Here is a 23738-nt window from a genome sequence, read left to right on the forward strand (position 1 = left end):
GAATAGCATTTCTAGCACAATACACATTTCTGTAACTGGACTCTTAAAGAAGGCTAAATACACACTCAAGAAAGAGCCTGAAAGTTGGGAAAGAATGTTCACGTCAAAGTGAAAACTAACAGGCTGAGAAGATTAGTACAATACTAACCATGCTTCTACTTTATTTTCTTAGAAGCAAAATAAAGATGAAGAATTCATTACAGTTTGGGAAACCAACGATCTCCCTCCCTCCAATTCCTTGCAAAAGACAATTATTATTCCAAGCACATATGAAACCAGGCAAACACAGATGACTTACTGGAATAACCATAATGTTCCTCTCCAGGAAAATCTTATCAGCTTCTGGAGTTGTCGGTCCGTTGGCACCTTCAGCAATGATCTGCAAGACAGTCAGGAACATACAGAAATGCAATTACACCACCAAATCCCCTCCACTCCCACCCAAGAGATGTGTGTATATGGGCAGGGAGCTGTGCACAGAAATCTAATTGCAGTTTACCTTAAGTTAATAAGAGTTATTTTCTTCTATGAAGTGTATAAAAGTATTTTTCACCTTTCTATTTCCCTAACTACTTTTTGGAAGTTTGGTTTAAGAGGAAACCCACAGTGATGGTTGCACAGCTCTGTGAATATACTAAAAGCAATTAAATTGTACACTTGGGTGACTTGTATGGTATGTGAATTAAATCCCAATAGGGCTGTAAAAAAATAGAAGCAGCAATGTGGTTAGAGCTTCCCTCTGACAAGCTTTTAGCCGGTCCGCAGTGGTAAGGCTGGGTGCAGTCCCCACCATACTTCACCTTGGCTCTGACTCTGGGTGCATTGGACTTGGTCAGCTGCTTCTCACTAGCAGCAGGGATCAGTATATCACAGTCAGCCTCCAAGATGCTCGCTTCATAGACCTTTGCCTTGGGGAAGCCAAGGATTGATCCATGTTGCTGCAATTCATGGAAAATCACAATTAATTAACCAAAGGTTAGATGTTTATGTTTAGTGCCTATGATGAAGACTCATTTATTAAGGGCTCTTTACACTTTTAAAAATAAGCAATGGAAACAGATTTCAGTAAGACTTAATTCAATTTAATGTTCAGGTAATCAAACCATCCAGATATTAGATTAACATACCAGTTTGAAGTCTTCTAGTTCCTTTGGGTCAATACCATCTGGATTCCATATGCTCCCATCAGATTCACCAACACCAACACATTTAGCACCAAAACGATGTAAATATCTCATAGAGTGCAGGCCCACATTCCCAAATCCCTATGAAGGATAATTACATAACACAAAAATCAAAGTCCTAGTACAGATGGTAAAAGTCATATCCTCACCAATAGACATTGTTAAGAAGTACCAATCAAAATCCTTTTGCCAAAAAAAAAAAAAAAGTACTAAGTGGCTTCTCTTTATAATTTCTGTTTAAGAATGTGGGGCCTAGCCCTTTGTTATCTATGATGAAGAGTTCTGAAGTTCAGTTAGGTGCAGCCCAGTTGGCTAATGAAGAAATGGCCATGGTGCCAACCACACCACCCTGGACTTCAGTCCTTGAAGACCAGATGTCCTATGGTTGTAACTGGTCACTAACAGGGAGTAAAATGAGCTCTATTTTAAAGAAATACTCAACTTAATTTAGATTCCTCTGAGTAAAATAATCAAATATCAAGAAAATTCTTCCTGAAAGTTGAAATCTGGATCATTATGCAAACTTCCTGTATACTCTGTATACCCATATTAGACTAAGAGCCTTCCCTTAATGCAATTTCAATAAGTATTGACCAAAAAAGAAGTTGGTGATAGTTTCCTTCATATCTAGTAACATGAATCACACCAAAGTTCAAAAAGTAAAGGATATATTATTACTCTGAAAACATACCTTCTAAAACTTGAGAGATTCAAAAGACTCAAATTTTAAAATTTGCAAGTCTAAAATCTTTGACAAACTTATATGCTTATCAATTATACTTTATGAAGGCAAACATTTTTACCTGAACAACAAATGTTTTATCTCCAAATCCTGGTGTCATTCCTAAAATACTCATGTAAGAAGCTTCATTTATGAAGTTTTCAATCCCATGAAAAACTCCCCGGCCAGTAGCAGAGATTCGTCCATGGATTCCTCCCTGACTGATGGGCTTACCAGTAACACAGGCATGGGCATTAATATCCTGCAAGAAAAAGCCAAAAGTTAGAAGATGAAACATCAAGGTCAATTTCTATAATGAACAAATACAGTGAAGGATTAAAGTTGAAACACATTTTCATTTAATGAACACGCTCATTAACGTTTAAGGTACGCTTTTTACTAACAGGGATAGGAGTCATGCTTTCTGATTTCTGTTCCTAGAAAATTGATGATAAAGTAGTTTACATTTCCTGATGGGAGAAACAGGGAGTTTAGGAATTTAACATCAAGTAAGTACAAATAACAGTGTCACAAAGTAGAGACAGTTTAGCTTAAAACTACTATTCCTTCAAGTATTTGAGCCCTAAGTCAGGGTATACATCCTATTTGTAAGTGTCTTAACATCTATCGTAAGACTGGAGGCATGTCGATATTCTGGGGATTCAAGATGGCGGCATGAGAGGTGAGACAAAGAACTCCTCCAAAAACCACATATATTACGAAAATATAGATAATACAACTAATCCTGAAGGAGCAACAGGAAAGAAGGCTGCACCAGACTCAATACACCTGGAGAACAGAGTAGACCTCATGAAACGGGGTAACGTAACAAAGCCTTGACCTGGTGGGTCCCAAGCCCTTCCCCCATCCCAGCTCACCTGTAGGAGGAAAAGAAATGTAGCAGGGAGGGGGTGGAAGCCTAGGACTGCTGAACACCCAGCCCTGGAAATTTGCTATGGGAGCACAAACCCACATTGCATGGTGCTCTGGAGATTAGTGGGGTTGGAAAGCAAAGACAGGTGGAATACTTGGGGAGACTGAGATTCCAGTTGTTTGTGGAGGACAGGGCTGCTCTGGGGCAGAGGAAAGTTAGGCGGTCTGAGAGGCTTCCTAGCAGAGAGAGGGCTGCTGAAGGGGTGGGGTTTGCAAGAAACTTGCTGCACAGTAGAAGGGATAGGTGGACAAGGTTGTCTGGGCGCGCTATGCCCAGTAGTTTGGGAACTTTCAGGAGCTTCAGGCACCCCATCCCCCTAGCTGGCTACTCAACTCAGAGGCCCCTCACTGTGATACGCAGCCTGCTGCGCATTCCTCCTGGACTGACAGCACCGGCTTGTAAACGGGCAGTCCCTACTCTGGTGTCAGGCCAGCCAGAGGAAAGCCCCGCCTACGGCAGCTACAGAAACACAGAGGCTTACACCTGTGTGCTGGCTCACTGGTTCTGACAGTGGAGACAGACACTGCAGCCAGGAAACAGGAAACAGCTCTTTCCTCTCCCCAAGCACCAGTGCCACTGCCCTGTGACCCCTGACATCACTCCAGGGGCTGAACAGCTCGAGACTTGAGCTTCTGGGCACTAGAGAGCACCACATACAAATATGAAATGTCAAAGGAACCTGATTCAGACCAAAATCTCACAAACACCAGAAAAAGGCCCAAATGAAACAGAACTCACCAATCTTCCTGAAAGTGAGTTCAAAATAAAAATCATAAAAATGCTCATTGAAGTACAGAAAAATATTCAAGAACTCAGGAATGAGTTTCTTCTTGAATTAGAGAGTCAATCATTAAGAAATTCCACATCAGAAATGAAACATACAATGGAGGGATTTAAAAGCAGGAATACAAAGAAGCTGAGGCACAGAAAGAAAAAAGGATCTCTAAGAATGAAAGAATATTAAGAGAACTGTGTAACCAATCCAAATGGAAAATGTTTGCATTATAGGGGAACCAGAAGAAGAGAGAGAAAAAGGGATGGAAAGTGTCACTGAGGAGGTAATTGCTGAAAACTTCCCCAATCTGGGTAAGGAGATAGTCTCTCAGGCCATGGAGTTGCACAGATCTCCCAATACAAGGGACCCAAGGAAGACAAAACCAAGACATATAATAATTAAAATGGCAAAGATAAAAGGCAAGGACAGAGTATTAAAAGCAGCCAGAGAGAGAAAAAAGATCACCCACAAAGGAAAACCCATCAGGCTATCACCAGACTTCTCAGCAGAAACCTCACAGGCCAGAGGGGAATGGCATGATATATTCAATGCAATGACACAGAAGGGCCTCAAACCAAGAATACTGTATCCAGCAAGATTATGATTTAAATTTGAAGGCAGGATTAAACAATTCCCAGAGAAGCTAAAGTTGAGGGAATTTACCTCCCATAAACCATCTCTACAACGTATTCTAAAGGGACTGCTTTAGATGGAAGTATTCCTAAGGCTAAATAGCTGTCACCAGGGGAAATAAAACCACAACAAAGTAAAGCAATTAATTACTAAGAAGATGCAAAATCAAATCAATTACCCCCAAAGCCAATCAAGGGATAGACAAAGAGTACAGAATATGATACTTAATATATAAAGAATGGAGAAGGAAGAAAAAGGAGGCAAAAGAAAAAAAGCACCTTTAGGTTGTGTTTGTAATAGCATACTGAGTGAGTTAAGTTAGACTGTTAGATATTAAGGAAGTTACCCTTGAACCTTTGGTAATCACGAATCTAAAGCAGTGGCAATAAGTACATACCTATTGATAATCACAGTCTGCATGCACCAATCAAAAGACATAGAGTCACTGAATGGATTAAAAAAAACAAGACCCATCTATATGCTACCTACAAGAGACTCACTTCAAACCCAAAGACATACACAGAATAAAAGTGAAGGGATGGAAAAAGATATTTCATGCAACAAATAGAGAAAAAAAAGCAGGAGTTGCAGTACTTGTACCAGATAAAATAGACTTCAAAACAAAGAAAGTCACAATATACGAAGAAGGACATTACATAATGATAAAGGAGTCAGTCCAACAAGAGGATATAACCATTATAAATATCTATGCACCCAACACAGGATCACCTACATATGTGGAACAAATCCTAACAGAATTAAAGGGGGAAATAGAATGCAATGCATTCATTTTAGGAGACTTCAACACACCACTCACTCCAAAGGACAGACCAACCAGACAGAAAATAAGTAAAGAGGCAGAGGCCCTGAACAACACAATAGAACAGATGGACTTAATGGACATCTACAGAACACTCCATCCAAAAGCAACAGGATACACATTCTTCTCAAGTGCACAAGGAACATTTTCAAGAATAGATCATACACTAGGCCACAAAAAGAGCCTCAGTAAATTCAAAAAGACTGAAATTGTACCAACCAGTTTCTCAGACCACAAAGGTATGAAACCAGGAATGAATTACACAAGGAAAATGAAAAAGCCCACAAACACATGGAGGCTTATGAAATGCTATTAAATAATCAATGGATCAATGACCAAATAAAAACAGAGATCAAGCAAAATATGGAGACAAATGACAGCAATTATTCAACACCGCAAAATCTGTGGGATGCAGCAAAGGCATGATAAGAGGGAAGTGTATTGCAATACAGGCCTACCTCAGGAAAGAAGAACAATCTCATATGAACAGTTTAAACTCACAATTAACCAAACTAGAAGAAGAACAAATGAGACCCAAAGTCAGCAGAAAGAGGGACATAATAAAGATTAGAGCAGAAATAAATCAAGAATAAAACAAAAGAATCAATGAAAGCAAGAGCTGGTTCTTTGAGAAAATATAACAGATAAACCCCTAGCCAGACTTATCAAGAAAAAAAGAGTCAACACACATAAACAGAATCAGAAATGAGAAAGGAAAAATCACTATGGACACCACAGAAATACAAAGAATTATGAGAGAATACTATGAAAAATTATATGCTAACAAAGTGGATAACCTAGAAAAAATGGACAACTTTCTAGAAAAATACAACCTTCCAAGGCTGACCCAGGAAGAAACAGAAAATCTGAATAGACTAATTACTAGCAACAAAATTGAACTGGTAATCAAAAAACTACCTAAGAACAAAACTCATGGACCAGATGGTTTCACGGCTAAATTTTATCAGACATTTAGTGAAGACCTAATATCCATCCTCTTTGAAGTTTTCCAAAAAGTAGAAGAGGAGGCAATACTCCCAAACTCATTCTACAAGGTCAGCATCACTGTAATACCAAAACCAGGCAAAGACACCACAAAAAAGAAAATTACAGACCAATATCCCTGAAAAACATAGATGCAAAAATACTCAACAAAATATTAGCAAAGCAAATTCAAAAATACATCAAAAAGGTCATCCATCATGATCAAGAAGGATTTATTCCAGGGATGCAAGGATGGTACAATATTCTAAAATCTATCAACATCATCCACCACATCAACTAAAAGAAGGACAAAAACCACATAATCATCTCCATACACGCCGAAAAAGCATCCAACAAAATTCAACATCCATTCATGATAAAAACTCTCAACAAAATGGGTATAGAGGGCAAGTACCTCAACATAATAAAGGCCACATATGACAAACCCACAGCGAACATTATACTTAACAGCGAGATGCTGAAAACTTTCCCTTCAAGATCAGGAAAAAGACAAGGATACCCACTCTCTCCACTATTATTCAACATAGTTCTGGAGGTCCTAGACTTGGCAATCAGACAACACAAAGAAATAAAAGGCATCCCAACTGGCAAGGAAGAAGTTAAACTGTCCCTGTTTGCAGATGACATGATATTGTCAATAAAAACCCTAAAGAATCCACTCCAAAACTACTAGATCTAATATCTGAATTCAGCAAAGTTGTAGGATATAAAATTAATACACAGAAATTTGTTGCATTCCTATACAGTAATGATGAACTAGGAGAAAGAGAAACAGGATATATAATTGCATCAAAAAGAATAAAATACCTAGGAATAAATCTAACCAAGGAAGTGAAAGACCGATACTCTGGAAACTACAAGACACTTATGAGAGAAATTAAAGAAGATACCAATAAATGGAAACAAATCCTGTGGTCATGGATAGGAAGAATTATTATTGTCAAAATGGCCATCCTGCCTAAAGCAATCTACAGATTCAATGCAATCCCTATCAAAATACCAACAGCATTCTTCAACAAACTGGAGCAAGTAGTTCTAAAATTCATATTGTACCACAAAAGACCCCAAATAGCCAAAGTAATCCTGAGAAGGAAAAATAAAGCAGGGGGGATTATGTCCGCCAACTTCAAGCTCTCCTACACAGCCACAATAATCAAGACAATTTAATACTGGCACAAGAACAGACCCACGGACCAATGGAACAGACTAGAGATTCCAGATATAAACCCAAGCATATATGGTCAATTAATATACGATAAAGGAACCATGAATATACAATGGGTAAATGACAGCCTGCCTTTTCAACAGCTGGTGTTGGCAAAACTGGGTAGTTACATGTAAGAGAAATGAAATTGGATCATTGTCTAACCCCATACACAAAAGTAAACTCAAAATGGATCAAAGATCTGAATGTAAGTCATGAAACCACAAAACTCTCAGAAGACAACATAGGCAAAAATCTCCTGAATATAAACATGACCAACTTTTTCCTGAACGCATCTCTTCAGGCAAGGGAAACAAAAGCAAAAATGAACAAATGGGACTACATCATGCTAAAAAGCTTCTTTCTGTATGGCAAAAGACAACATCAGTAGAACAAAAGACATCCTACAGTATGGGAGAATATATTTGTTAATGACATATCTGACAATGGGTTAACATCCAAAATATATAAAGAATTCACACGCTTCAACATCCAAAAAGCAAATAACCCTATTAAAAAATGGGCAGAGTATATGAACAATTCTCCAAAGACGAATTTCAGATGGCCAACAGGTACATGAAAATACACTCCACATTGCTAATTATCAGGGAAATGCAAATTAAAACCACAGTGAGATATCATTTCACACCAGTTAGGATGGCCAACATAGAAAAGACTAGGAACAACAAATGCTGGCAAGGATGTGGAGAAAGGGGAACCCTCCTATACTGCTGGTGGGAATGGAAGCTAGTTCAGCCATTGTGGAAAGCAGTATAAGGTTCCTCAAAAAACTAAAAATAGAAATACCATTTGACCCAGGAATTCCACTCCTAAGAATTTACCTAAGAATGCAGAAACCCAGTTTCAAAAAGACCTATGCACCCCTGTTTATCACAGCACTATTTACAATAGACAAGGAATGGATGCAACCTCAGTGTCCATCAATAGATGAATGGATAAAGAAGATGTGGTACATATACACAATGGAATATTGTTTAGCCATAAGAAGAAAACAAATCCTACCATTTGCAACAACATGGATAGAGCTAACGGGTATTATGCTCAGTGAAATAAGCCAGGCAGAGAACTACAAGTACCAAATGATTTCACTCTTCTGTGGAGTATAAGAACAAAGCAAAAACTGAAGGAACAAAACGGCAGCAGACTCACAGAACCCAAAAATGGACTAACAGTTACCAAAGGGAAAGGGACTGGGGAGGGTGGGTGGGAAGGCAGGGATAAGGGGAATAAGGGGTATTATGATTAGCACAAATAACATGGTGGAGGAGGGGGGCCATGGGGAAGGCAGTATAACACAGAGAAGACAAGTAGCGACTCTATAGCATCTTACTACGCTGATTAATGGGGTATGTGGTGGGGGCTTGATATTGGGGGGAATCTGGTATCCATAATATTGCTCATGTGACTGCATATGAATGATACCAAAAGAAAAAAGCACAGTAGATATGCTTATTTCTCTTTCACTTTTTTATTGTTTTTAGAGAATTCTTCTGCCATTAAACATCACTCTCTTTTAAGGTAATGTACCATATCTGCATTTGATACTATATTGGGATGGATGAAATTAATCTTTAAATTTACAACTGCTCTTGAGAAAGGAAGTTTTCTTGTATCTATAAAAGTATGATCACTAAACACAGAGCTACAGTGTGCCAGGCCCATTACTAAGCATTTTCATACTTTGATATTTCATTAATGCGTAAATTACCTTGTGAAGTAATTTTATTATCTCATTTCACAGACTACTTAGAATAGTTCACGAAGTTCTAGGTTTTTATTTCTTAGCAACAGAATCCAGCAGAAATGGTTGGTTAGGCTTGTTTTTTGACAGTTACCCTCAATCAAGAATAATAACAACCATCTTAAGGCACAATAACAAAAATATAAAGTAAAGCTATTGAAGGACAATATCCTTTGAAAAAATTGCTCAACCTTAACTTCCACTCCTTAAATTCTTCAGTTTTGATCTTCCAATCACTGAAATAGTCAAAGTTATTTTCAAGACAAGTAGAATTGAAATCAGCTCTTCTCTTTGGTTAATGTTTTTTTCCAGGGTGTCTAAAAATACCAGAAGTTTTATAAAAACAAAGCCTTCTTTGTTAATTAGACAACTAAAAAAGAGGATTGGTTGCAGCCACAAAGAAGTTACCAAACACATATATATGCAGTATGGCACAGAGAAGACAAGTAGTGATTCTATAGCATCTTACTATGCTGCTGGACAGTGACTGTAATGGGGTGTGTGGTGGGGACTTGATAATGGGGGGAATCTAGTAAACACAATGTTGCTCATGTGATTGTATATTAATGATACCAAAATAAGAAAAATAAAAAAATAAAATCTAAAGAAGCATCAAAAAAAAAAAAAAAGACCAGAGGCATGTCACCAAAACAGAGCCTAAGAGAGGAAGAGGCATTACGGTATTCTTGGATGGGAAGACTCAGTGTTGTAAAGACATTTTTCCACCAAGCTAGAAATTCAATAAAATGCCATTTTTAAAAAAGAACTTTAAAAAATAATACTCATTAAACTCAAGTTCACCTAAAAGAGTAGATTAACAAAAGTATCTAAAAAAAAAAAAAAGACTATGAGATACCTAAGGTGTTTGCAGGATAATTTGGGCCACATATCAAAATAAAAATATCCACTACCCAGAAATCCCACTTTCAGGGATTCCATTTGTTGTATATTTAGTTTGTAGTAAATATATGATGTTTGAGTTAAACTGACAATTTTCATGTCTTTTTGTTCAGAAACAAGTATAATTAAAAAAACAAGAAAGGGGCTTAGGAGGGTTTCTCTGCTAAGGCTTCAAATATATTATAAACTGAAGCAGCCAGAACAGTGTGGAATAGACAAATCAATCAGTGGGACAGGAGAAACTAGAAATAGTTCTTTCATATATAGAAAATCAATAACAAAATGAAGGAAGCATTTAAAAATCAGTGGCAGAAGTGTGGGCTATTTAATAAGCTTGTTGAGGCAATTTGCTACCCATGTGAAATGAGAAAATGCCTTATTTCACACCATGTCCCCTCCCCACAATGTATGTTCTAGCTAGATGTGTTAAAAAGTAACCTGGTCTTTTTCTGTATTGTTAAATAGTTTACAGAAATTATAATTGTATTAGTTGAACAATTACCAACAAAACTAAAAGTTAAAAAAAAAAAGGCAGTCTAATAAGGTGATTTACAGAATTAGTAGTTTTCCCACAGCCTTCTTCATGAATAATGAACACTTATGAATACAGAATTGCACACCTAGTGCCAAATGCTTTTTTTTAAACAGTGAAAATGCAAATGCTGGAGCTGAGAGTAATCCTGTCTAAAGTCAGGCATGGTGCTAGGTGCCGAGTGCCCCAGGATACCTAACTGTTCTGGAAGCTGAGGGAAAACACTTCCTATTCTCCCCACAACGCCTGCACTTCTGGGTGGCGCTGGACGAAAGGTGCTGTGCGTTCAGGTTCCTGTCTGGAAGTAAGTAACAAACTGTGGCTCCCTTACCTTAGGCCCTGGTTTTGGATTTCCTGTCATTTTAAGAAGAAAAGACTTTTACCAGGATAGTCTAAGGTTTACCTGGCAGGGCCTCAAAGACTTTCTTTTGCTTCACCACTGGTAATGAACTATGCATAACAACATGCTGCCTACTACTTGGCACTATGCAATGTAATGACTTGCTGAAAAAGAATGAGAGACCATACCCAGAGCTCACTGAACATAAAAAGGTGACATGGCAAAGCATCCTTTTTTGGGAATAGCAGTCAAAACTGAAATTCTTTTAAGTGTTTCCTGCTGCTGTTTTACTTTAGGGGACTTATGCAATTTCCTTGATGTAGTACTGGCATTTATTTTTGTACATACTAAGGGCTGGGTACACACTTCTAAGAGCATTATATTATTATTAATTTAATCCTCACAGCTGTCTCATGACATAGGTGCTATTATTACTGTCATTTTACATATGAGGAAACTGAGGCAGACACAGCTCAAGGCACTTGCCACAGGTCCTGGAGGTGGTGCTTGAAGGAGCCAGCTCTAGAATCCAGGCTCTCTGCCCATGCTACCCACTACGACAGAAATGACTCCCCACTCACACCTCAGGAAATGAGACTGATGTCTAAAAGCCTCCTCTGGATTCTGCAGCCCCCCTTCCTCCTTCTCAAAGGAAGAATGGGTCCTCTTCTTCTCCAATGCTGACTTTTTCACTAGACCCTAAAAGGGACTTTTATCAGGCCTTTATGACCTCAGGCCAATATCCCCTCTCTCTCTTGCATCGTCTATCACTCACACTGATGGATCTGTGGCCTCCAGCCAATCAACATGCTAAACAACAAAAAAAAACCCTGTCTCTCTGGCCAAGGGCCACCTTTCAAGTTGTCTTCCCTCTGCTTCTCTCCAGTGCCATTTTTCTCAAGTGAAGGCTACTTTCATGCCTGACCTCCCTCTCTTAACACTCTTGCAGCCTGGCTCTACCTCACTATCCAACACACTCTAGGTGCTGAACTGTTCTCTCCTCAGAACCCCTCCCCCAACACCCACAGTCTGGAGCTCTCAGTGCCTCCTGCCTTACAACTGCCTGCCTCCCCCTAAATCACTCTGTAGTCTATCCATTTCTCTTTGGCTCTAGGACAGGCCAGTATCACCCCTCTTCTGGGCTCCTGAATTCCTTCCCTACTGCACTGAGTGAAGCTCAGAATGCACATGCAGCTGTACCGCACATGCAGCTGTACCACACCAGCCTACAATTCACATAGAACCAGCTTCTCTGATTTCAGGACAAATACTGAAGTCCCTGCTGTCTTACCTACAGGGTGTTAAATAGGCCCGATCTTCCTCTCCTGGCCTCTCTTAAGCCCTTTTCTCTTTCTATTTCTACGCTGGTTAAGATAGTCTTCCCTCAGTCTCTTGAATTCATCTCTTTTGCATTCTAGGCCCTTTTCCCAGGGCTTCTTTCTGCCTCCCAACGGTCGCCCCCGTACCTCCCACTAGCTGACGTCTACTTATCTTTCAGAGTGCAGACCAGAAGGTTACATCTTCCAGGAGGCCTTTTCTGAATTTACCTCCAAATCCTTGGTCAGGACCCTGTTACTCTTTGTCATAGTATGGGAACTCCTAGCATTTATCCCAACTGTATCAAACACTTTGCATGTAGTAGGTACTCCATATATATCTTTAAAATCAGTTTATATTTAAAATAGTTTTTCAACTCCCTTTCTGTTCTTACCCTTTAAATGTTTGTTTTTCAAGGTTCCATCCCTTGAAAGACAGAATGTAGTTTTTTCTTCTTGTGTATTAGTGGCACTGCTTTTAAGTAGAGCTCCTTGCTGAACTCCCCCTGGTTCTCTCTGACTCCATCTTATCCTTTTTCTTCGTAACACATCCAGCCCAGACCTGTCCACTCTGTCAGGCACTGATGCTTCTTTCAGCCCTTTGGGCTCCTGGGACATGAGGACAGACACTGACCCCAACTGAAAGTCATCTCTGCTCCCATTCAGCCAAGCCGTCGCCAGCCCACTGTCCCCTAAGGCAAGTTGGGACAGTTGGGACTGAGGGCTCCCCTTTGACTAGCAAGTAAAACCAAAACACTAGGGCTTGACGACTATTTTTGTTGTTCTTCTATTATCTTTCTAAACAAGCCTTACTGTCAGACAATCTGAGCTCTACTGTTTTTCCTCTTATCCCCCAAATCTCTGTGTGTTTAAGTTCTGCTTATTTTTAAAGCTCAGATACCTCTTTCAGGCAGCCTTCTTTCAGACACCATACCTCTCCACCCTTGTATTATACTATCTCCATTCTTTATCTGCTTCTGTATCTTAGCTCCTCTGCAAATGAAAGCTCTTTGAGGGAAGAAAGAGAAAGAATGCTGCTTTATTTCCCTTCCTATGTCTTACAATGTGTTCTGCCTTATTTAGGTGACCTGTTTTGGAGAGTCCCATCCCAGGGCTCAGGATAGGATGGCATGTAAGTAAGAGCTCAACCACATTCACTATATTTATGATTTATGAACAGAGATACTGAAGTAAAATATATGCAAATCAAGATATGATCAAAAGTGGGGAGAAAAACCCAGTGAATTCTCCCCTTCAAGATATACACAATTTAACTGTTATTTCTTGCAGATAGCAAATGAAGCCCCTCAGGGATGTTTGTGGGTACTCACATAGTGCCCTATGGTGCTAGCATACGTGTCAGCAATCCAGGACATCTCCCGCTCGCCCGTGCTCATGTCTGGGGCAGGCACATCAACACCAGGACCTATGGCACAGGGAAAGGGCATTGCCCAGTTTTTAAGATAAACTTATCTCAAACATGTAGATCCTTGTAATTCTCTATAATAACAAGGCTACCATGGTTAGAAAACTTTATTTTTCATCTAGGTAACTAACTAATTGAAGTCATAGAAACAATCATTTCATGTTTCACTGAAAATTTATATACAATGTTTTTACTTGCTATATGTTTGGAAATCAGCTATGCGTTACAGATACAAGGCTTCTGAGTGTGCGAGCATAGGCCAATCAGTTTAGCCTCTCTTGATTTCAGTTTCTTGAACTGCAATCAGAGATAGCAGTACCATCTCACCCTACATATAGAGGACTGCTGTGGTTAGGGAGTGTAGGTGTATGGGGCTGCACGATAACATACTACTTTCTGTGGGTGTAAGCCTCATGGTAATTTCACCCATGCAGAATGTTGCTTTGACCCATTATTCAAAGCTTACTCAGTGTACATAACACTTTAGGCCTTGGCTTTTAATTCTAAGGACTTGAAACAGCAAATTAAAAAATTTGAGGAGGATGAGAAGTTAGCCCACAGACACCAACAAATACCAGTGACAACAGTAATACTAACAACCACAGTGAGATCTCTGATAAAAATTTAAATTACATGATGCCTACTCAAATCTGTAAAGACAGGAATATACAGACATACACCCATAAAAATAGTAACAATAAAAACAACCTAATTATCTAGTGGGTCAAGTAAATAAAATATGGTATTTCTACACAATGAAATACTATACAACCATATAAAGGGAGAATTGATAACACCCTAAATGACTTGGAATCATTACCATAACATAACATATGGAAAAAACAGATCTCATATAATATGTATAATATATTCCCATTTACATAAAATTTTCTCTCTAAATATACATGAATGATACCTATTTACATCATTTCATGTGTATATACATGTACAGAGGTTTGCAAAGAGACACACAAGCTTGGTCACTATGTTTGGATTTCAGCCTTGTTTATAACTTTCTATAGTTTCAACTGTGTAATACAAGCACATAATCTTTTAAGAGAAAAACAACTTTAAAAATAGTTACACTATTAAGTCTCCCAGATAAATAAAGTTCTTTCTAAGGGATGTACTCCAGTTCTTTCTACAGTTTTTACTTTTTAACTGGCAGGGTAAGGAACATTTTAGTATTTTTCTGTGCTTCAGGGGCACTGCTCCTATATAATGTACTTCTTTGTACAGGCTGTGGTATGATGGACACAGGGCTGGTGTGAGACTGGCTGGTGTAAAATGGTCAAGGTTTACTCTGTAGACCCCTGGCCCATCCCCACCCAATCTGTAACCCTATGCCTTCATGCCCTTTCCCCTCAGCATCTTATAAATCCTCATGAGGTCTAACCTCTCCAAACCCACTCTCACCCCACACAACTCTCCTGTGCAGAAGGACCAAGATAAAATTAAGCTGGATGTACTCTAGACATGGGCAATAAATACAACATTCTGGCATCATCCTCTGACAAACAGGTTGTACTATTCCCATTTGCTGCCCATTCCTTTAGCATGACGTACTTTATCTGAAGGTTTGTACAGATGTTTAATTACATTGCTTTTCACCTAAGGTATAAATGGCAAATTGCTCCTGAATCCTTCCATAGGTACCTACAAAAGTATTTCACTTGTTTAGCATTATCAAGTGCTAAATAACCTTGTTACCTCGAATAATAATTCCAACTGGAGAAGGGCTATTATTAGCAAGCAGCAAGTTTGAGGTATAGTTTATAAATCAGAAATGTATAACAATAATTTGCTTCTCAAAAACATCAGTCCAGACGTGCTAAGGTGAGGCAGCTTACAGAGAACAGGTCTGAAGGCCCATTTTTTAAAAACAGATAACTTCCCTCAGGAAAGTTAAAATGCCATCACTGAATCCCGTAATAGTATAAATAAGATGAAAAACTGGCTAAAAAACACAACTCCTCTAACACAACACGAGCATTTGGTACATGGGGGTATAGAGGATGTAAAGGATGGAGATATCAAGTTATTACAGCACCATCACAGTTTACAAAGGTGATTATATAAACTTTCACAACAGAATTAACAATGAACTTCCACAGACTTAAAAAAAAAAAGATGGAACATTTCTCAACTCATTCTATGAGGCCAGTATTACCTTGATATCAAAGATCTCACAATAAAATACCACAGATCAACATCCCTTAGAACAGCATCAAAAAGCATAGAACGCTCATGAATAAACATTAACAGAAGTAGTGTATTAAGACTTGTATGCTGAAAACTACAAAGCATCATAGAAGAAATTTAAGACTAAATAAATGGAAAAACAGTCAGTGTGGTTAAGACAGCATCACCCTACAAACTAGTCTAGAACAATGCAATCCCCATCATTAACTCCGCTGACTTTTCTGCAAGAATTGAAAAGCCAGTTCTAAACTCACACAATGTGATACACAACGTACTCAAGCTCAGGTTGAACTCACAATCTGAAACCCTCTTCGGAAAGGGAAGTTAGAAAGTAACAGAAATGACACCAATCCCAAAGTTTTGTTCAAGACTACCTCTGTGCCCTGGAGGGAGAGAAGGAGCACCTTCCGTCTTCCTCTTGTGCTGCATAGCTTTCTGGGCCAATCTGTCAGCTGAGATGCAGTGTGGGTTAGTGAGACTTTTGAATATAAGTAAAGAAGTCAAATTGCTAGTGTTTTAAGTTTTCAGTGTTACAGTGAATCATTCTTTAAACTTTGGAACTATAAGGTACTTGTCAAGATAAAAATAAGTACTCTAGATATGGGCAATAAATACAACTGAATAAAGTTTGAGACCACTCAAGGCTATAAATATGTTTGAGACTTTAACTAAGAGGAAACAAGATATAAAAATTTATGAAAGCTATCACTAAGTTTAACATGACTCTAATTAACCAAATCTCAGAATCAGTAGGCATTTCTGTGGAGGCAGTCAACTCATGTTAACTAGAGCTCCCCTATACAGTGACTGTACTAGCAAATTGCACAGTAGAACTGAAGGAGTCATGCCAAGAATCAAAATGTGTTTTAATGATGAAAGGCCAAGTCTAATAAAGTTCTAGTGTTACTTATACTTATTTTGATATTAGTTTATTTCATGCCTTTTTTTCTCCTATAAAGGGACAAATTTCAGAAAAAGATATTTTAAGTTCATAGGAACTTGTCAACAGTGGGGAAAATACTGAGAAAGAAAAAACACAGGGGCAGGAAAATGAGAAAAAGTAGGTTTTCTTTCCTATTTTACTGAGTCTTTATATTAAAAGGGCAAACATTCTATTAAATAATTTTATTTATTACAACAAATTAGAATCCTAGAACAAGAAATTACAGAACGACTTAATTTGCTTGAAAAGCATTAGATGACAAATGTTTATACATCACAGAAAACAATACTCACATCTCACATAAAGTATATGACACAGAAAATAACAGTATGAGACAAAAACACCCAGCAAGTGCAGATCGGTACCCTCAGGAATTTAGTCCGTTTGGCAAAAGCTTCTCCTAACACGAGGAGCAGCAGGAATCCCCACAATCAGCCAGTGATGGCCGAGTGAGTCATCAGCGGGAGCCTCCCCACCTCCCAGCCTGGGCCCACAGCTTTGCAGGAATAGGTCAGCTTCAGCTTCCAATTCTAAAAGGCATCAGATTTCTCACTGCTTTCAGAGCAACAGAATTACTATTGTAAAACTGCTTTGTACATATTTAAGAAGTGTTAATAATACAGATATTATTTAGTTCCTAAAATCTTTCTGTATGTCACATTATTGTACAATGCTGCTGTATTGATCAAAAACCTTTACTATGTCTGTACAAGAAGAGGAGGAAGTGACTGCTCCTGGTGCTCGCACTGCATATTGAGAATCTGGACCTTTTCTATTAGAGATGTGTCAAAAATTGGCCCAGGTATGTTCACTATATTGATTATGGAATTGTTTCTCAAAGTAAAAGGGCAACTCTATCCACACACATACAGATAAGAGCAGGAGTTTAAATGAAGACAATTACTTTTTAGATGTTTCCCCTCAATGTGGAGACCTATATGGCAATACATACCAATAAAGCCCTTCTTTGCCAACTCCATGGTGAACCTCCTTGTGATTTTTTCCAATTCATTATCCTGTAAAGGAAAAAGTGAAAACAAAACCAACAATGAAAAAAATTTGATAGAAAACCCGCCTGTGGAGACAGAACAGTTGTATCACATTTTCTATTTATAGGACACTTCCACCTATCTTCTTGTGTAATCCTAAGAACAGCTCATATACTAGACATTTCCATTTTAAAGACAAGAAATGAGAAACAACAGATGGTAGAAGTAGGACTCAAATCCCAATTCCCGTTCTTTGTGTATTCATATAGGACCCTATGAGCAATCCCTATGGTATTTTCTCATTTAAATAGCAAATTTTAAAAAGAATAAAATCATATATATAATATTTGTATATTATTATTTTGGTACTACATATAGATGTTAATTTGGTTCTATAAAGCACAGTAACAACTAACTTAAATTAACTTGGAACTGACAGGATAAACAATAAGATTTTTACCAACTTAGTTAAGACATTTTCACTAGAACCTTGAGATCCCAACATAAAAATTCCAGATTAGAGTAATATATACTATATTTATATGTAGTATGTAATATTTATTTATATATATTATGATAACATAAACATGGACGTAAGTGTATGAAGGTATTAATTACCTTTTAACCAAGTACCCTTTAGAAAATGAAAAAGGACATGATGTTAGGGAGGTAACCTTTTATATGGCAAAACTTCCAAAGAGTTAATTATTTACTTGTTTTTCCATTCCTTTTGAAAACAATAGGGAACACTAATCTCATTGGTTTGGGGAAACACAGAAGCCCAGTGATTGCAAGTCCTTTGTAAATGTGCATATGCACAGATGTCACTTTGATACTTACGGTATAGTTCTTGGGATTAATCTTAACACCAGCTTTGGCACCCCCAAATGGTACATCTGAAAAAGCAGGGTGAAAGTTATCAATATAAAGGATAAAAAATTCAAAAAGGCAGAAAGCACTACATAATATTATAAAATGTGTGACAATTTAAACTTTACTCTCAGAAAATTCAAAAAACAAACTCACATTGACCTCTTCTAAACTGTTGTACTTTAAAATTCCAGTGAACAGAAATTACAAGGCTAGGCAAGTTATAATGTATATTTAATCAGTGTGCTTTACTGCTTCTATAATATAATAGCATATTTATTTAACTTCTAGTATTATTCGGTCTTATTTACAGAGTGGAGATTTAAACAAAGACTACACTTAAAGAAAATCTAATTGGTTCTTCTAAGAAGTTTGCCATTAAAAAAAAAAAAAAGACCAAAACTTAATTAAGACCAATTGAAAATAACATAAGCCTTAAACCGTACAACTTAAAAAAAGATCAGTTCTGATAAGGTATATTTCTCTAACATCTTAAAAGTAACCTTGTATGTAAACATATTTCCTCAATGAGTTCTTATTAGGAAGCAACAAAGGGGATCACTTACCAACCACCGCACACTTGTATGTCATCAGAGAAGCCAAAGCTTTTACTTCATCTACACTCACATCAGTGCTGTAACGGATACCTGGCAGTGTTTGCAAAAGGGGGAGAGTGAGAAAGAAGGGATGTATTTGGAACATCCTTCTGACAGGTTAAAAACAATTGCTGGAATTTGAAAATGTACACATTTTTTGTATTTTGCACCCTGGCTATTTTCAAGAACACTTACAGTAGCTTACAATAAAAAGTCAGTATGAAAAGTCCAAAGGCAAAGTTGCTTATTAGATACCCAGGAAGAGCTATAGAAGGAGCACTGAATTTGACTTTAAGTATCTGATAGTGATGAGAAAAAGATGGGAGTCAGAAGTCCAGTTTTTACTTTCTGGTATGAGTAGATAAGAAATATCAAGCAGAAATCCTCAGGACTTAAGAGAAGAGGTAAGACACAGTCCTGTCCTTCACTCAGGAATTTACAGTCCAGTGGGAAATAACAGTAACTATGATTTCACAAGATAAAAATTACCTCCAAATGAATGTTTTGTACACTTTTGGGAAGGCAGCTAACTCAATGTAGGCCTTGTATTTTTCTTTTACTTTTTTGATTTAGGAAGTTCAAGAATTTTGCTTTCTGACAGCATACAACTATGGGCAAGTGGACAGTCAACAGCTTTGACAGATACAACCTGAATATCAGAGGTCTCAATCAAGGTTTTGGCTTCAAACAGGTGTACCCAAAGAGATCTTTACCTGTTACTACTTTCCCCCACTGTTCGTCTTTCCACCAAGAGGTGAGAAGCTGACAGTCATCTCTCCTTCCTGGCGAAGAGCAATTTCCTTCACTTGTTCTGCAAGGATGGAGATGGCCAAGCAGACAGGAGACTCTTGAGTCTTAATGCCCCAGAAGTGACTAGGTGTTTGATAGATGTAGGGCAGAAAGTGGGTATGCCCACTGGTTCATTTTGGATCTTGGTCCATCACCCTTCAGAGTTTTGCAGGGTTGAGCTACCTTTCATCCTCTGTAGACAGATCATTGTGCCTCAATCCCAAGAAAGCCCGAGTGAGGTTGCTTGGGGCTTCCTGACACTGGTTTGTGTGTGGTGAAGGAGCACCTGGGTAACTTCCACTGAGAGTCACAAGTACTGGGAGTCCCTAGGGACATCTCTTACAGGACATGTCATGGACTGGCAGTTTGAGAAAACTTCTCCTAGTCATTTTTAAAAGCTCGTTTTAAAAACTCCAAATTTGTAAGTAATATTTACACCAAACCATTTTATTATGTTCCAGAAAACATTTATCTAAACAGAAATGATATGTTTATCATAAATGATATTTTTGATATTTTATCTGTTGCACATATGATCATAAAGAGCAAATTCTGAAGCTGAACATATTTTTCTGGTCTACTGAAAAAATAAAATGGTCATGTTTAGAAGTGAACTCTTGAGCAACTGTATCTTGCATATAATGGGTTCTCAGATTATTTGTGAAACACACTGACTTGTTAAAATTTTAGAATGAGAAATTTTTTCTTTTTCTCCCCCTTTAATAGCATATAGCAGATAGCTGTTGCTATATAGTCAGCTTTCTCATTTCGCTCAGGTCTCTGCTAAAATGGTCTTCATTCCAGGAGGCCCTCCCTGAGCACCCTATTTAAAACAGCACCTCTTACTCATTCTGTTGTCCAGTTTCTTCTACCTCATTTAATATTTTACCACTGACTTTATATTATATATTTGTTTACTGTCTGGTTCCCCCACCTGGCAAGTTAACACTATAAGGACATAGTTTTGTTGCCAGCTTTAATTCTTGGTGCCTAACACAGAAAACGGCATTATTTTAGTAGGCACTCAAAAACATGAGTAAATATATGAATATTTCTTAACTCTTAAGATCTACATAATTCTAAACAATTCACCATAAGTGTCTATACATATTATGAAAGGACTAAAATGTACTAAAAAGCAAAAATACCAGGTCCTATAAAGTACTCCAGAAAAACACTCCCCAAATTTGTAAGTAACATTCACACCAAACGTTTGTTTCTTTAAAATGTAAGTATCATTTGACCCAGGAATTCCACTCCTAGGAATTTATCCTAAGAAAACGGGATCACAGATTCAAAAAGATATACGCACCCCTATGTTTATCGCAGCACTATTTCCAATAGCCAAGAAATGAAAGCAACCTACGTGTCCATCAGTAGATGAATGGATAAAGAAGATGTGGTACATACACACAATGGAATATTATTCAGCCGTAAGAAGAAAACAAATCCTACCATTTGTAACAACATGGATGAAGCTCTTAGAGGGTATTACACTCAGTGAAATAAGCCAGGAGGAGAAAGACAAGTACCAAATGATTTCCCTCATCTGTGGAGTATAACAACAAAGCAAAAACTGAAGGAACAAAACAGCAGCAGACTCACAGAACCAGAGATGGACTAACAGTTACCAAAGGGAAAGGGGGCTGGGGAGAGTGGGTGGGAAGGGAGGGATAAGGGGATTAAGGGGTATTATGATCAGTGTACATAATCTAGAGGGGGCAAGGGGAAGGCAGTATAGCACAGAGAAGACAAGTAGTGACTCTATAACATCTTACTATGTTGATGGGCAGTGACTGTGATGGGGTATGTGGTGGGGACTTAAAAATAGGGGGGAATGTAGTAACCACAGTGTTGCTCATGTGAAACCTGAGCAAACGATTGTATATCAATGACACCTTAAAAAAAAATTAAAACAAAAACATAAATTTTGTCTAAATGATAAAATATGTTTTTAAAATTAATAAAAATGCTCCTCATATGACTAGACCAGGCATCTGAGTTGGGTACAGTGTCCAGCACTTTCTAACCGAGTGAAACCAGCCCAATGGCAACTGCTGCGGGTGTCTACACTTGCTAACCTGGGGAGGTACAGACACCACTTCTTCAGGCTTATGGTCAGGATTGCATGGGTCAGTGTGTGTAGGCAGCTGGCACAGCGCCTGCCTGTGGTCGATATTTTAATCTCAACTGTTATCCTGCTATTGTAAGTATTACAAGGTAGTGGCAAATAACGAAGGATTTTCTTGTTGCTCTGCTCTTTCAGAGTCTGTGGCAGTAACTTATTTTCATTTTCCGTGCTTTCTTAAGTTGGGGGAAGTTACTTTCACTTAACCAGTGCTTATAACTCATGCATTCAGTAGGAAACCAAAACAGTAACATTTAAAAATTAGACAGCAAAGAACTTACGTACCTCAACACCTAAAATGCAAATAACCCGATTAAAAAATAGGCTGAGGATATGAAGAGACAGTTCTCCAAAGAAGAAATTCAGATGGCCAACAGACACATGAAAAGATACTCCACATCACTAATCATCAGGGAAATGCAAATTAAAATCACAATGAGATATCGCCTCACACCAGTAAGGATGGCCAACATCAAAAAGACTAAGAACAACAAATGCTGGCGAGGATGCGAAGAAAGCGGAACCCTCCTACACTGCTAGCGGGAATGTAAGCTAGTTCAACCATTGTGGAAAGCAATATGGAGGTTCCTCAAAAAACTAAAAATAGAAATACCATTTGACTGTGGAATTCCACTCCTTGGAATATACCCAAAGAATACAACTTCTCAGATTCAAAAAGACATATGCACCTGTATGCTTATCGCAGCACTTTTTACAATAGCCAAGATATGGAAGCAACCTAAGTGTCCATCTGTAGATGAATGGATAAAGAAGATGTGGTACACATATACAATGGAGTATTATTCAGCCATAAGAAGAAAACACATCCTACCATTTGCAACAACATGGATGGAGCTGGAGGACATTATGCTCAGTGAAATAAGCCAGGCAGAGAAAGACAAATGCCAAATGATTTCCCTCATTTGTGAAGTATAACAATGAAACAAAACCAAAGGAACAAAATGGCAGCAGACTCACAGACTCCAAGAATGAACTAGTAGTTACCAAAGGGGAGGGGTATGGGAGGGTGGGTGGGGAGGGAGGGAGGGAAAAGGGGACTGGGAGATATTATGATTAGTGCACATGGTGTGGGGGATCACGGGGAGTACAGTGTACCACAGAAAAGGCACATAGTGGATCTCTGGCAACTTGCTGCACTGATGGACAGTGACTACATTGGGGTATGTGGGGACTTGATAATATGGGTAAATGTAGTGACCACATTGTTTTTTCGTGTGAAACCTTCGTAAGAGTGTGTATCACTCACACCTTAATAAAAAAAAATTAGATAGCAATCCTAATATTCCTGACATAGATGCCAATTAGAGACCACACTTCTACAGAACAATGTAAACAAAATATTTACTTTATTGCAAAATGTCCTAGAATGCCATCAATGTCAGAAACTCTGCATGCATAACAAAAAACATGCTGCCACTGGATAGAATCCAGGAATTCTTATTTGTGAAGTGCAATTTTCTTTCCTAGTCAACATCCATTTACATAGCTGAACTGGGAGTCAGTGAAGAGTAGTAGTCATATACATAAATTACCTCCCACACTACAGGTATTTTCTGCAGGCTATAAACCAATGAAGACTTCCAGTGAACTGAAGCTTTAAGGTGAGTAGCAGAAGAACCAGGGAGACAAGCCCTGGAGCAGCTAACAG

General features: G+C 38.2%; 1 protein-coding gene across 1 annotated transcript in view; it reads right to left on the reverse strand.

The window, feature by feature from the left end:
* The window catches only part of GLUD1 (glutamate dehydrogenase 1), a 43781-nt gene that overhangs the window by 7654 nt on the left and 12389 nt on the right, over positions 1–23738 (reverse strand). The window contains exons 2-9 of the mRNA XM_017679691.3: positions 19123–19203; positions 18527–18582; positions 17650–17713; positions 13458–13552; positions 1988–2167; positions 1128–1265; positions 801–938; positions 299–379 (exon numbers count right to left, since the gene is read on the reverse strand). Of these exons, the coding sequence (XP_017535180.2) occupies positions 299–379; positions 801–938; positions 1128–1265; positions 1988–2167; positions 13458–13552; positions 17650–17713; positions 18527–18582; positions 19123–19203 (833 nt within the window). The remainder of the gene's footprint in view (positions 1–298; positions 380–800; positions 939–1127; positions 1266–1987; positions 2168–13457; positions 13553–17649; positions 17714–18526; positions 18583–19122; positions 19204–23738) is intronic.

This window comes from Manis javanica, chromosome 7, assembly GCF_040802235.1.
Source record: "Manis javanica isolate MJ-LG chromosome 7, MJ_LKY, whole genome shotgun sequence".
NCBI classification, from domain to species: Eukaryota; Metazoa; Chordata; class Mammalia; order Pholidota; family Manidae; genus Manis; species Manis javanica.